Source organism: Agelaius phoeniceus, chromosome 5 (genome assembly GCF_051311805.1).
Source record: "Agelaius phoeniceus isolate bAgePho1 chromosome 5, bAgePho1.hap1, whole genome shotgun sequence".
Classification (NCBI taxonomy): Eukaryota; Metazoa; Chordata; class Aves; order Passeriformes; family Icteridae; genus Agelaius; species Agelaius phoeniceus.
The window spans coordinates 16,109,403-16,124,089 of record NC_135269.1 but is presented as its reverse complement, the minus strand read 5'-3'; the positions used below and the strand labels follow the sequence as shown (position 1 = coordinate 16,124,089).

The 14,687-nt window shown below is 40.7% G+C and overlaps 1 protein-coding gene across 3 annotated transcripts in view; it reads left to right on the top strand.

Moving 5' to 3' along the window:
* ABCC9 (ATP binding cassette subfamily C member 9) overlaps positions 1-14,687 on the top strand; it is a 71,094-nt gene that overhangs the window by 29,979 nt on the left and 26,428 nt on the right. For all 3 annotated transcript variants that reach the window (XM_077178394.1, XM_077178393.1, XM_077178392.1), the window contains 6 exons: positions 3,087-3,195; positions 4,323-4,433; positions 4,967-5,039; positions 6,910-7,015; positions 12,035-12,073; positions 13,945-14,046. In XM_077178394.1, the coding sequence (XP_077034509.1) occupies positions 3,087-3,195; positions 4,323-4,433; positions 4,967-5,039; positions 6,910-7,015; positions 12,035-12,073; positions 13,945-14,046 (540 nt within the window). The remainder of the gene's footprint in view (positions 1-3,086; positions 3,196-4,322; positions 4,434-4,966; positions 5,040-6,909; positions 7,016-12,034; positions 12,074-13,944; positions 14,047-14,687) is intronic.

The window sequence follows — 14,687 nt, the reverse complement described above, 5'->3', positions numbered from 1 at the left end:
GCAGCTCTGCTGGGAGGAAAGGCTGAGGGACTTGTTCATTGGGATTGTTCAGCCTGGAGAAGAGAAGTTTTGGGGTGACCTCATTGTGGCCTTACAATTCCTGAAGGGAATCCACAGGAAAGATGGAGAGAGACTCTTGACAAGGGCCTGGAGTGACAGGACAAGGGGGAATGGCTTCACACTGCCAGAGAGCAGGTTTAGGTTGGATATGAGAAGAAATTGTTCCCTATGAGAGTGCTGAGGCCCTGGCACAGGCTGCCCAGAGAAGTTGGGGCTGCCCCATCCCTGGCAGTGTTCCAGTCCAGGTTGGACAGGCCTCTGAGCAAGCTGGGCTAGTGGAAGGTGTCCTTGCCCATGTCAGGGAGGTTAGTACCAGGTGATCTTTAAGATTCCTTCCAACCTGGCCATTCTGTGATTCTCGTTCCATTCTTTTTACAATTTCACTAACTTTGGCACTTGGGATTGATTCAGAGCTTCACTGTCCTTCCTTGGGAGGTGCTCCTCCTCTCACACTCTGACTACCCACCACCACTCTTTCATCACACTCTCTGGGCTCTTATCAGCACTAAGGGGGTAAGAGAGCCTGGTGTGAAGCTCTCTAGCAAGACCAGCCCTGCTGAAGCAAGGAAGAGTAACTAGCTAAACCCTACCTCCACATAAAGTACATTGGGCTATAAGTGAGAATTTAATGATATCCTGCATCCTGTTCCAGGTATTTATTTCTGTAAAACAGCCCAACAGAGCAGCTTCCTTCATGCTGGGCTATAGGGCACCTAATCTTGAAGGAGCAGATTGGTATAAGTTGAATTTCAGGCTTTTGGGTGTTGTGTCTATGGCCTGTATGGACAGAGTCACAGTCATAGTGTGGTTATGCAGACCTACACCCTGCCAAGATGTCCCAAGAGGTGCAAAATGACACCTGGCTGGCAGTAAAGTGTCAGATGCCAAGCACTAGCAGAATGTGGAGACAGAACTAACCTTCCAACCCAGAAACATCATTCCTTCATGCCAAGGCTGAGGCACATTGGAAAGAAATGGTATTGCTGCTGTCACTGTCTGTTTTTAGTGGGTATCAAGCAGCAGTCAAGGGGACTTCAGGCTCCACAGCTGTCTTTTGCCAGTGCCACGCTGACTTTAAAAAGCAAACAAACAAAAAAATTAACAGAGTTTATTTTTATCAAAGCAGCAGCAGCAGCAGGGCCACATGAGATGCTTTCCCTAGGTTGAAAATGATTTCTGAGTAGTGGAAAATCTCCAGGCTTCTCTATAAATCATCCAAGCCTCTACATCTCTGTACTATGTTTAGCATAGCCCTAATATCAAAATGGTGTGTACATTTTCCTGAACACTGCTGGCCACCCCCAGGGCAATATTTAAAGACCAGATTTGCCAAAACAAACTGCATCCTTTGTCAAACTAATTTCCTAACATCTTTCTCCCATGAACATCATGTCCCCCAAGTGAAGGATAAAGAATGTGTGTTTGGCTGCTCCATGGCTCTATTCTCAATCAAATACATACACGTATACGTGCTTATTAGTTTTGGGATTAAGAGCTTATACTTTGGTCAGAATCTCAATTTTCTGTTCAAGAGTAGTTCTAGTGCCACTAAAACTTCTGAGGGTACCTCATTCAAATGCAAAATAAGGGTTGATGTGATTTTAGGTGCATAATCAAAACAAGGTCTTGTATCTTCTACAAGAAAATAAATTCTTGCTTACCCCCTTATGTAAGACTGAAATTCTGATATGGAAACATATCAGAATACACAGACAGGCTTTGAAATGGACTACTTTCTCATTTGCAGATTAATGTTCAAATCTCTGATCTGAAGGCATATGTCCTTCTGCTTTCTCAGTCTCTGGCCCAACACACCTTGATTTTAGTTTTTGCAAGGTAATAACTTCACCATGACTGGTGTGTGATTTTATTCATCCCTTCCCTGGAATGATAAAGACCCAGGTGCTTGCAGCACTCTGAAAGGAAGGGGGACAGAAAGAGAGGGTCAAATCCCCCTGTGATGAAGAATGAATTGAACTTGTGTGCTGTGTTTCCAAGTAGACAATTTTAAGAGCTAAGCAAAGAGTTGCTGTGTGTCTCCAGGGCTGGCTGTGGCTGTGCTGAGGTGTGCAGTACCCAGCCCCTGTGTGCATGCTGTGCCTAGAAGCATGGAATCCCAGAATATGCTGAGATGGAAGGGACACACCAAGATCATTGAGTCTAGCTCCTGGCCCTGCACAGAACACCCCAGGAATCCTACCCTGTGCCTCAGAGCAGTATTCAAATGCTTCTTGCACTCTGTCAGCCTTGCAGCTGTGACCACTTCCCTGGGGATCCTGTTCCAGTGCCTGAACACCCTCTGGGTGAAGAAATTTTTCCTGATATGCAACCTAAATCTCCCTGACACAGCTTCATGCTGTTTCCTTGAGTCCTGTCACTGGTCACAGAGAGCAGAGATTGGTAGTTGCCTCTTCACTTCCCATCATGAAGAAACTGCAGAACTTTCCCTTTCCCTTCCCCTGAAGAGAAAGATGCAGAACTGCTGTGAGGTCTCTCCTTAGTCTCCTCTTCAGGCTGAACAAGGCAGGTGACCTCAACTGTTCTTCATATGGTTTTCCCTCCAGACCCTTCACCATCCTCATGACCTGCTTTAGACAGTCTCTAATAGCTTTAGTGTCTTTTTTCTATGATGCAAAAGCTATGCCAGGATGCACCCACTGCCCTGGCATTTCCAGAGGATGTAGGTGGGTGAATGACTTATTTCTGCACCCTGACTGCAATGGCCTGAGAAAGGCACAGAAGAGATAAGCCTGCCAAGAGGGAAACCATTCCCACGGAGCTCCCTTGGCACCCTCATGACTTGCTCTGCTCTTCATTCCCAGCTACCAGTACAATGCTTAATTATTTTCATCTGTCCTTCCACACACATAAATCTTCATTTGCCATCAGGGTGGCAGATGAAAGTATCCCATGAACTTCTTATGGAACATTTCTGATAAATCCTGCTGGCGTGACTGCACAAAAAAGGAAATGTATTCGTGGAAACCTGGGTTTATGTAACTCACTGTCCTCTGTTTTCTTTCAAGTGTACAGAAGCTGAATGAGTTTCTCCTGAGTGACGAGATTGGAGATGACAGCTGGAGAGGGGGGGACAGCTCTGTACCTTATGAATCCTGTAAGAAGCACACAGGACTTGTAAGTTCTGCTTTATGACACTAAATTTCAAAGCAGAAAGGCTGTATAGCCCCATACCAACCCTATACCAGCCAGTGGCCAAGCTGACAGAGCCTGAGAGGTTTTATTCCTAGCCTGGCTTTAATATTGACCAGTTTTGCCTCTTTTATGTCCCAGTCTCTGTGTTTTTATGATATGAAGGGTCCCCAAACACACTTAAGCATTGCTGAAGTGTCAGTAGTTAAAAAAAAAGCAACCTAAACCAACCATAATACACCAACATATTTAAATATTACTAAAATTCAAGCTTCTTTGTTTATATAGAAGGCCCAGGAGGATATCTTGTGGTTATGGGGTTTGTACTGTCTGTTGCCCATACAATCAATTTGGGCATCCTTAGGGAGGAACAATTCTTGCTTTGGGAAATTCAGAATTAAAGGTGGAAAAAAACAACACCAAACTTTGTGAAATAGGAATTAATTCCAAAATGCTCTTTCTGGAGTACTAAACATAGAGTTGATTTGAGTAAAATTTGCAGACAAAAAACTACAATGAAGATGATTTGGGAAAAGGTGTTTTTTCATTTTGACATTTTTCTAAAGCTATATATTTCAACAGATTCAAACTGACTGTACAATTTGAAATGTGACTGAAACTTGAAGACAGAAACAGAAAGAAAGGATTAGCACAAAATAAATTTTATTTTAGCTTGCCAACCTGAAACAACACCTTTCTTGTTTTTCTGGGCTAACAATGATAATAAAAGAAACAAAAATGAGATTGTTTCAACTTTTATTTTATTTGTCCTGTCCACCTTTTGTTTAGTCCTATAGAGACTGTAGATGATGGGGAGAGGGTTTGAGAGGGATGGTAGAGACGAAATTTGAGATGGTTATGCATGGGAAGCAAAAAATCCCAATATTTTCTGTGATTCAGATAAGGGTGTTTAAAACATGTAAAATGTGTGCATGACAGCGTTGTATCTGTATTATCACATATTGATCTGTGTTATCACATATCACTGGCTGCTTCTTCTGAGCTGGAATGGTGGTAGGAAAGGGAATGGATTGTTTGCTTTACAGGGCACCAGATGCTGTCTTCTCATGAGGATTCCAACTTCTCTCCTGTTTTCACTTCTCTCTGTGCAGCACACCAAGGCCATCAACAGGAGGCAGCCCCTGAGGTATCAGCTCGAGGGCTACGAGCAGCCAGCCAGGAAGCAGACACGGCCCGTGGAGATCGATGATGTGGCCATTAAGGTGGTTTGGAAAATGTTTTCCTTCATGAAAATAGGGAGCAAGTCCTCCTGCAACAGCACCCGATGGTGCCCAAGTGCTGCTGTTACTTCAAATTTTCCATAGCAAGAGCAAGTTTAATAAGTTAGCACTCTAGCAAAATTTACAGTGAGAAAAGTGAGCTTCAGACCAGTTTTTACAGTTATTTAATGTCTTCTCAGGAAACAAAGAGGTATCATGAATCTGATGTCCAAGTCTTTAGTCTCATATTTGACAGAATGAAAGTATTTGGTAAATAGAGCTCAACTCAAGATCATCCCTTTCTTGCCTTACATACATTATGTACATTTGTGTATTTATCTTTTCTTACTCACAATTTTTGGGGGTTTGGCAATCCTTACAAACTTATCTTGCTTTTATCTCTGTGTGTACAACCATACCACACCGTGTTCATTAATCACAGATTTATTTTATGAAGGTATTTTAAATGTAAATTAATAATTCTAATTTTTCCCCTCCTGTGTTTAAATATCTGATTTGTGGTAATTGTTTTGTAGGTGACCAATGGATACTTTTCATGGGGAAGTGGTTTAGCTACACTGTCCAACATAAACATTAGAATTCCAACAGGTAGGATGAAAGCACACCTTAAACATGAACTATATAATGTCAAATTGTTATTTATTCCACTTCTTGAAGTTTTGAAGTGCACAAAGGTACACATTTAGAATTTTATAAGAAAAAAATAGAGTTTAAAGTGTATACAAGGTCATGAGCAGTATTGTTATATAATAATATCATTAGATAAACTTTGTGGCTTTTATATATCTATATAGTTTATATAGTTTTATGATAGCACAAACTAAGTCAAGAGTTAGAATAAATATGAAAAAATGGTTGAAAAAAATATAATTATTATTTTTAATAGAGAAATTGAATAAAAAAGAAAGAGGCAGAACTCCAGACTCATTCAAACCAAGGATACATCTAACTCAGTATTATTTTCAGCAATACTCATATATTATACTTTTCCTGCCATTTATCAACATTACAGTCTTCCAGTTCACAACTATTTTCATTCAGAAGATGGAGTTTTTCTGTCAAGAAATCCTTAATTATTTTGTTTCACAACTAATTCCTCTTTATCAGGCTGAGTTCCTGTAATTCCTTGCATCCTCAATGTCTTTGGCTAGGGATTCCACAGGTTTACAAAATGCTGGTTTGTTTTGGAATACTTGCATAGCAAGTGTGAAAAGCAGCAACTAATTTTTTTTATTATTAATAATAACAACAATAATTTTTTGTTGTTGCTGATAATGCTGTAATATTCATAACACTGTCTTCTGGCATTTCATGTTAATAAATAGTCTTATGCTCTATTTTGATCTCCTATCAAGGGCTTTGTTTTAAAATGGAATATTACTTTAGGTTGCTGTCACATGGTGATTTAGTAATCCCCAAGCCTGTATGATTTGTTTCCATGTAGCATTAAGTGTCACCAGCAGAATGTCTGTGCTCCAGGAGTTTACAGTCTGAGGCCATGGGTTCACAGGCTGGGTGAGCCAGAGTTTGCCTCCTTTGGAAGGAATAAGACCCTTGGCTCCCAACTGGAGAGAAGCTTAACTGGAAAATTTCCAGTATCTAAAGGGGGGGCTACAAGAAAATGGAGAGAGACTATTGACAAGAGCCTGGAGTGACAGGACAAGGGGCAATGGCTTCACACTGCCAGAGAAAAGGTTTAGATTGGATATGAGGAAGGAATTGTTCCCTGTGAGGGTGCTGAGGCCCTGGCACAGGGTGCCCAGAGAAGCTGTGGCTGCCCCATCCCTGGAAGTGTTCCAGGCCAGGCAGGATAGGGCTCTGAGCAAGCTGGGATAGTGGAAGGTGTCCCTGCCCATGGCAGCGGAGTGGAATGAGGTGACCTGTAAGGTGCCTTCCAACCCAAACATTCTGTGAATCTATGAAATGCACTCACCAGCACAATTAGTGAGTTCAGTCAGTGTACAGGAAGATCTGAGAAGAACCATTGTCACTGCAGAGTAGGACTGGAGATAGGAAAGTGTCTCTGTGGGGGTGGAAGGGGAAGTACAGCAAAGCAGAGAAGAGCAATGGGCCTTCTTTCAGTTTATTTACTAGATTGGCCCAAATTAATTTCAGTCAATTTATTAGATTGGTCCAAATTTTCATGAAACTCCAGGCTGAATAATCACTCCCCATCATATATCGTTTGACCCTAAATAACTTTCATAAGTTCCATAAAACAAATGTTAATATAGGTAAGACAAGAGTCTCATTGCTTTGGAGATTAGTGTGTTACTGCAGTCCATTAATGTTTCCAGAGATGAATATGTGCAATATTGCCCATTAAGTAGTGGATGCTAAAATAATTATTTAATCATTTTGGGTGCTTGACAGCTGAATCTAGCTGGGCCTTGTGAACTAGGGTATAACTCTTTCTTTTTCTTTTTAAAATGTTTTGTTGTTTTTACTATTATCATAGGTCAGATGACAATGATTGTGGGCCAAGTTGGCTGTGGCAAGTCTTCACTTCTCCTTGCTATATTGGGAGAGATGCAGACCCTGGAGGGAAAAGTTCACTGGAGCAAGTATGTTTATATAGCTATTAATTGCTGTATTCATTTAAGGAGGAGGCTGAGATTTGCTGTGAGAAATGTAAACTTCATGCCTCAGAACTGCATGTTGAGTGATTACCATCACCCAGATCCTCTCTGGAATGCATCACCTGCAAACTCAGGAGGCATTTTTCACTGTTTTATCATGTGCAGAGCATAGTGCCTCAGGAAGGGAGAGAGGCTGGTCTGGTGATTAATATCTAATATATTGGCCTAGCAAATGACCTGGAAAGAAAGCATAGGCTATTCCTTTTTCAAATAGGCTTCAGTACTCACTATAATTGAAGGCAGCATTGTCACATCGTTCCTGTACCCACCAGTGAAAGTGTGGAGATTCTACAGCCCAGTGGGATCTGTGGGGTGCCAGCCTAAAGGAAAGGATCTATTTCCACTCACAGCTGCAGCTACTGCTGGCAGAAAAAAAAAAAGAAAAAAAGAAAAATTACATGTGAGCAATGCTTTTCTCCTTCCCTGGTACCCACCCAAGCCTCACCTATGGAACAGTGTCACTCTTCACAGTGATACACTCAAAAACAGCCTGAGCACACCAAACACCTTAAAAGTAAAGGCTGAGCAAAAGCTGTTTCTGAAAGGAGAACTGCCCATGAGGTCAGGCCTGGGATTCAGAACCAGTGAATGAGAACTTCCCACAGAAATGAAGTGGGGCAGCAAGCACTCTTCAAGCCAAGGCAGGGCAGAGACAGTGGAAGTGATGTGCTGTAACCCCAAGACTTGTTCTTTGGTTTTAAAATCAGTTCTGTTTCTTTAAAACTATCAAGCCAACCTCTCAATTATCTTTTTGCTGACAATAGAGGGAATTTTGTCACTGAGACAAATATTGTGTTGCCCCCTCCCTTGACTTGTAACCTCCTTTGTCATACTTTTCTTACAGCAATATTGTAAACTGGAAGTTTTTTGCTTTTCCTGTGATAGTATCCATAGCATTTTTGCTCTCTAGCTATTCTTCACTTTCTGCTATTCTAAACATATGATCTCACTGGAGTAGCAGGTACAGCTGAAGCCAAAGCTACACTAAATTTAGTTTAATTATATATGAATTTAGGCTTTGAAGGAAGAAGAAGATGTGACCTATCCCAGTTAATTTCTTTGAGACATGCAATGAAGGGTTTTACACCATAATCAGGCATTGTTTTTCTCAGTAGTTTAAAAAAAATAAAAGGAAAAAGTAGAATGTACCTTGAAATGATTCTCACAATTGTTTTGAAAGAAGTATTTGAGAAAGACTCAGATTTTTCATAGATAAAGATATGGAACCTTGGAAAGATTAGAAAAATGAGAAATATTGGGAACATAATAGATACAGCTTATGAAATGTTTTGTAATTATGAATTGTGAAAAAAAATTAAGTTTAATATTGCTCAAAAGATAGAATCATGCTGTCAGTTGATTAACAGTCTGTATATGACCATAACACCAAGAAACTCAGGTTCTAGCCAACACCTCAGACTTTTTTCCTTGCACACTATAATTGTGATATAGCTGATGCAAACATGGTTATATTTTGCTGGTAATTTCAGACTGCCTGGCAGACAGATGAATACAGAAGGAGACTTCAGGTATTTAACTAAGTGGCTCCTGTATTTTGTAAGACCATAATAAAGGTCCTATTTACTCTTTTAAGTCCCTTTCCATGTGATTCTCCATGCATGACTAACGCAGCTACTGATCCAGGGATGAAATGCAGGCTAGGTGAATTCCTTTACAAATTCAGCTGTAACAACACAGTAATTGTAAGCATGGATAAGATTGCAGCCCCAGTTGTATTGGGACGATCCTGCAAGGCATCACTGGGATTCAAATGCCCTGTTGCTGTGGAGGCTGACTGCTGTGAGAGCTGTGTGTCCTGCTGCCAGGGTTGTCACTGCCTTGGCATCCCAGGGAAATAAAGCATGGCCATGTATCTTTCTGTAAAAGATCTTGGCCAGGGCAAATCTTATGGGCTGGGTCTCAGTTTTTCCCACTTATATGAGACATGGCCCAGAAATGTGACATCCTTAGATATGGAGCTGGGTTTTTGTTTTCCTAGAGAGCAATCAGCTTGAGAGGCTTGTTAGACACTGGTGCATGGGGCTGTCTGGGTGTAGTCATTCAGCCAGCCTGTTTCAGATGAGAGTTATTTATTAATAAGTTATTTCTTAATAATTTGTGGGAATCATGCAGAGACAGGTATTCCCTTCATGCACATCAAGCCAAACAATCTTCTCAAACTGCCAAGCCAACAGGGGCTAAGTGGAAACTTTCACTTGCCTTGTGGTTTTTTTCTACATTGAAATTTTTTCTGTGCAAACAGCTTGTTGCATATGAAATGAAAAGCTCAGGAAACACAAGAACTGTTAAATAGATCCTCAAAAATGGCCTGTTTTGTCCTCAAGTATTCAGAAGGATGTGACAAATATTAGGAAAAGTCAGTGCTCCCCTCAGAAAGATTGCCAAGAGCAACACTTGCCCAAAGATTACAACCACAGGAGCTCACAGAAAACACTGAAGAGCATAATGAGCACTGAAGGGATAAAAAAATTATCCATACAAAAGTCAGTGGCCAAAACCAGCAGAACTACCAGTTCTGGTTGCAGGCACAAGTCTAAATTTCTCAAAACTCCTCTATGGAATTTGTGTAGATGCTTGGTCCTCACCTTGCCTCAATTTCCTGCCTATATTAGCAGAGGCAATGGTTCATTCTGTGGCTACAGGGGTATCCCAGAGATTTTGTGCATCTTCCTTCTCCTCCCTCATTACTTTGTAGAATGAGGGAATCAGGGCCTGCTCAGACATGCTTTAATCTGTTTTAAAATATTATGAGTTACCATAAAAGTGTCTAAACCACAACAAGAGGTCTTTTTTACTTTTCCTAACACCTTGATTTCGATTGATTTTTTTTGTTGTTGTTGCTTGTTTCTTCATCTTATATATTCAAAATCCTATAAAAATGATTGATTAGTTTGGCCCTTCCTACCATTTCAGACTTGAACTTACCACACCCCATTATGGGCAATATGCATATTTTATAGTACAGCTAAAAATCAGTATAAATAGCCACATTACAATAAATAAATGAACAAGAGGAAATAAATGCTAATCCCCTCAGGCAAATAAAATACCCTTTTTAGAAATCTCAGGAGCTTCAATTTCAGCCCACTCCCATGCCCTACAATCACATCACTCTCAGATTCAGCAGAGTAATAAAGTATAAAACCAAATACTTAATCCCCTTGTTTGTGAGAGTCCCAGCTCCCTAAAGGTCTTCTCTGTGTTTATTCATGGGATTATTGGTAAATGTGGGTTCTCACAGAAATCTCATTCATAATTTGGGAGAATCAAAGTCTATTTGTCAAGCTAAGATGGGAATGAAATTTCTAACCAAGGAAAAAGGGTTTAAGAAACAGAGCTCCTAAAATTAGTCCTTACCCGTTGAGAAAGTCTGTTTGGTTATCATGGCAAGCAGATGAAATCTGGCATGGAATTGCAAGGAGTCTTGCAAGGCTTGTGCCCAGTTTTTGTTGACTTGTAGTTTAGAAGGTGCCCCCAAACTTATACCTGAAAGCATTTTCTCTTTATCACTGCAGTGCTCTCCTAATAAAAGTTTGGAGTCTTGAACAGAGCAAGTTTAGGGTTTCTTCTTCTTGTTTGCCTTCACCTAATTTCCAGTCCCTTTTCAATCTCTTCTTAGATTTCATCTTTTGCTTTCTTGTGACTTTTTTTCCATTGTAAAGAAGACAGCAAGCTTCTGCTAAATGAGAGACCAAGTTTTAGTGAGGGACTGTCTGTTTTGAGCCTCAGTGTGTGGCTCTCTGACACTTCTGAGACTTATGTCTCAGGTGCTCTGATGCAGCACCTTCTCTGGTAATTGGTGTATGAAGAAAACACAGACTGTGCATTTTAGGAAGGCTGAATTATCCAAGTCCTCAGAAAGCTGATGTGCAGCACAGAAAACAACGTCTCAGTTCTGGCATTTTGGGAAGATGCTTAATCCATGAGTCTGGCATTCCAAGGACTCTGCTTGCTATTAGAATTTTTATGCTCTTTCTAGACTTGGATAGCCTGCTAATGATTGCAGCTGCATTTACTGGTATCCCAACAGTCAAGCAGTCATTTCTGTCTCAACAAAAAAGTGTTTCATCTGGAGTGTTCATAGGCCTGAGAGAAGGGGATTTGTTTGTTCATGGCTTTTTTTTTTTAAAGTCAGGAAAATAATGTTTTAGCATGAGTTTTCTACCCCCTTCCAATGCCTGTTTCTATTTACCTGGTATAATCTCTTTTAGGTTTTGCACTTTGCAGTGATGCATCCCCATGCCTGGAATGAGCATCATTGCTGGTCCAAAACCACTTTCCCTGCCATTCCGGGCTCTTGGCACTGTTGAAAAGTCAATTAACAAAAAGAGGGAACTGCAAAATCATTAGTGTCATTGCTAATATTTGAATGTTCTTCAGAATCTATTTCTTAAGAATATGATCCTTAAGAAGTGGAGGATGACAAGGAAAACCTACATGTTGTAGGGCTGTGCACAGCTTTATGCAGCCTCAGTGCTACAAAGAGATTCAAAATCTGTTCTGATTCTACAGTGTAGCTGCAAAGCTCATCTTTACTCCAGGGGAAATTTGACATCAGTTATCAACTTCTGCAGGCCACTGGCAGAACTGTGTGGAGAAGCTAACTTATTGCTTGCCATGCAATATTAATATTTTAATTGTTAATAGGTTTTATGATACAATTTTAATTTTAAATACATTTTCTAACAACATAATTTGCCTATTTAGCCACTATGCCTTGTAGATACGAAACTGTCACATTTCAAGAAGTATTATGGTTTTGCTTACACCTTGTTTGTTTTCCCTTCAAGAACATAAAAACCCAGACTTATGTTGAGTTCTTAAAGTATGTCATTAACTCCAGGTTCACTGTGTGTAAAACTAGCAAATAATGTTATTCTTTATATTTCCTGCTTACTAAATGTCATTTACCATAACTTACAGTGTAAATGAAACTGAACCTTCTTTTGAAGCATCCAGAAGGTATTATTTCTTTTCTAGTGTATCATAAAACAATCATTAATTTCTTCAGAATTTCCCCAAATCCTCGTCTTTGTGCTCTTAAGCCATCTCCATGTTTCCTTACCATGTTGATAATTGTTTCCTGTGGGATTAATTGATAGACTGTGCAAATCCAGTGGATCCCACACTTCTCCAGCCAGTGAACCACTACCTCTGTCTCTTTGTCTGAAAGATGCTCAGCTCCCATCTGACCACAGTGGGAGTTCAGTGTGCTCCTTGCTATGCAAGGCAGAATCTCTAGGTATGAGGCATCATTAGGTGTCCCCTCCCACATGTTCTTGAGTATTCTGTCCAGCACTGTGTTCCCCATGGTGCCTAACCTGGGATGGGATGGAGCAGGGCACAGAGGGAGCTAGATCAGCTCCAGCTGAAGCCAAGCAGGGACTCTACCCCTGGCTCCAGGTTTAAAAGAAGAACAAGCTCCACTAAAAGTATGTTGTAAATGAGAGAGAAGTAGTGGCACACAGAGCTGTGGTTGGGAGCCACATCATGATTTGCTGCCCCATAATCTTGAGGATGTATTTCATACGAGTGCATATGAATGGCTAAAACTCCTGGAAGTTGTGGGATATTGCTGACAGCTTCTAACCAGCTGTTTCTCCTGCCTTAGCACCCCTCTCTCAATAGGAAATCCTACATGCTTGCAAATGAAGCTAAGCAAATGTTTTGGTGGAAGCAATACCATCAAAGAGACAAAGCAAAGGAACCTCATTGTGGCCGTCCAGAACCAGCATGGAGCCTAAAGAAAAGATGGAGAGAGACTCTTTACAAGGGCCTGGAGTGACAGGACAAGGGGAATAGCTTCACACTGACAGAGAGCAGATTTAGATTGGATATTAGAAAAAAATTCTTTATTGTATGTGTAGTAAGGCCCTAGCATAGACTGCTCAGAAGCTGTGGCTGCCCATCCCCGGAAACTGGCTGCCCCATCCCTGGAAGCATTCAAGGCCAGGTTGGATGGAGCTCTGAGCAAGCTGGGCTAGTGGAAGATGTCTCAGCCCATGGAAGGGGTTGGAACAAGATGATCTTTAAGGTCCCTTCCAATGCAGGCCATTCCATGATTCTATAGGTGTTCAGATCCATGAGCTGGTACCAGTTCACATCTCCTTCCTCACATCACCTTGGGCAGCTCAGAAAAATTTCTGAAAGTACCTGACCATTTTTGCTGCTGTACCTTGGAAAAACAGACAGAAGTAAAGAACATTCATGCCCCTATAGACAAATGTCAATAGGCATTTAGACACATTTAAGGTACGTCTAATAAATCCTTGGGAGGCTACCCCTGATTTCTTCCCAATCTGGATTAAACTGCCCTCTTTTCCAATATCATTGAGGATCTAATAAACTGAAAGGAAAAAAAAGTATTCACTGAGAAAAAAAGTATTTATATGTTTGGCCACATAAAATAATCTCACACTTCAGAAAGCAGCAAGTGTGCCAATGACATTTGAACAGTGCCTTTTCTCTTTGTGTTTTCATGTTAGAGAAAATAATGCCAAATAACTATTCCTGTGAGAATTTAATATTTCTAGTATAATTTATAATTTGCTTTTGTATTTGAATTGCAATTACTAGATTGAGGTAGGTACCAGCTTTTTATAGTAGAATAAAGTGCAACCCAGAGTGTAGATTTTGCCATCAGGGGAGAGAGTGGGTGCTGTTCTAACAAAAGCATTGAATTTAAAATTCTTCCCTTCTTTTTGTTTTGCTAATGCATTTCCCTGTGTTTTTCTGAATGCACATTCATGAAATTAACTTTAAAAAAACTGATTATCAGACATTTTATAGGGTGAGAGCTTTGTTTATTACTAAAACTCTGTGTCTGTCTGCAGTAGGAACAGGTACTCCGTGGCTTACGCAGCTCAGAAGCCATGGCTGCTCAATGCCACCGTGGAGGAGAACATCATCTTTGGCAGCCCCTTTAATAAGCAGAGGTAAATATCCACCTCCTTGCAAAAACACCTGGCAGCTCCATTTAAACAGGCTTTTTGGCATCTTCTGGAGGATGTTTGTAGATTCTGGAAAATATCAATCAGTGAATGCTAGACCTGTGGTGGATTTAGCTGACCTGACTCCGAGGAAGGTTTCTGGTTTAAGCCAGGATGCTCCTCTAACCAGAGCACATGTCCAAGATGTTTGTGAGAAATCCCACAGTGGCAGTGGCTCTCCATAGAATATAGCTGAAGCCATATGTGTCATTTCCAAGGTGAGATAAATCCCATCTCTGGAGACTACTTATGCAATTTTCTTTTTTTAATGGAGCCCAAGGTTGCCAAAGGACTCTGAAAACAGGGATTCTAGGCATGTTTCCACTGAGTTTATGTGCTAATCTTGCTGTGATCAAGTTACTGGAGCAGCCACTTTCCAAAAACAGCATTTATGAAGATGTGGTGCCTCCAGGGAATGGCCTTAATTCTTCCTTTAGAAATACAGGAGAAGGAAGTGTGAAAGCTGAGGAGCACAGCTTCTATTGTGCCTACCCAGCACCTGCTTCTTCCAGCCTTTTAAAAGGTCAATTAAGAAATGTGGAAAAAGTGACTGGACTTAAGGAAAACAAATTGCTGATGTTTTCAAA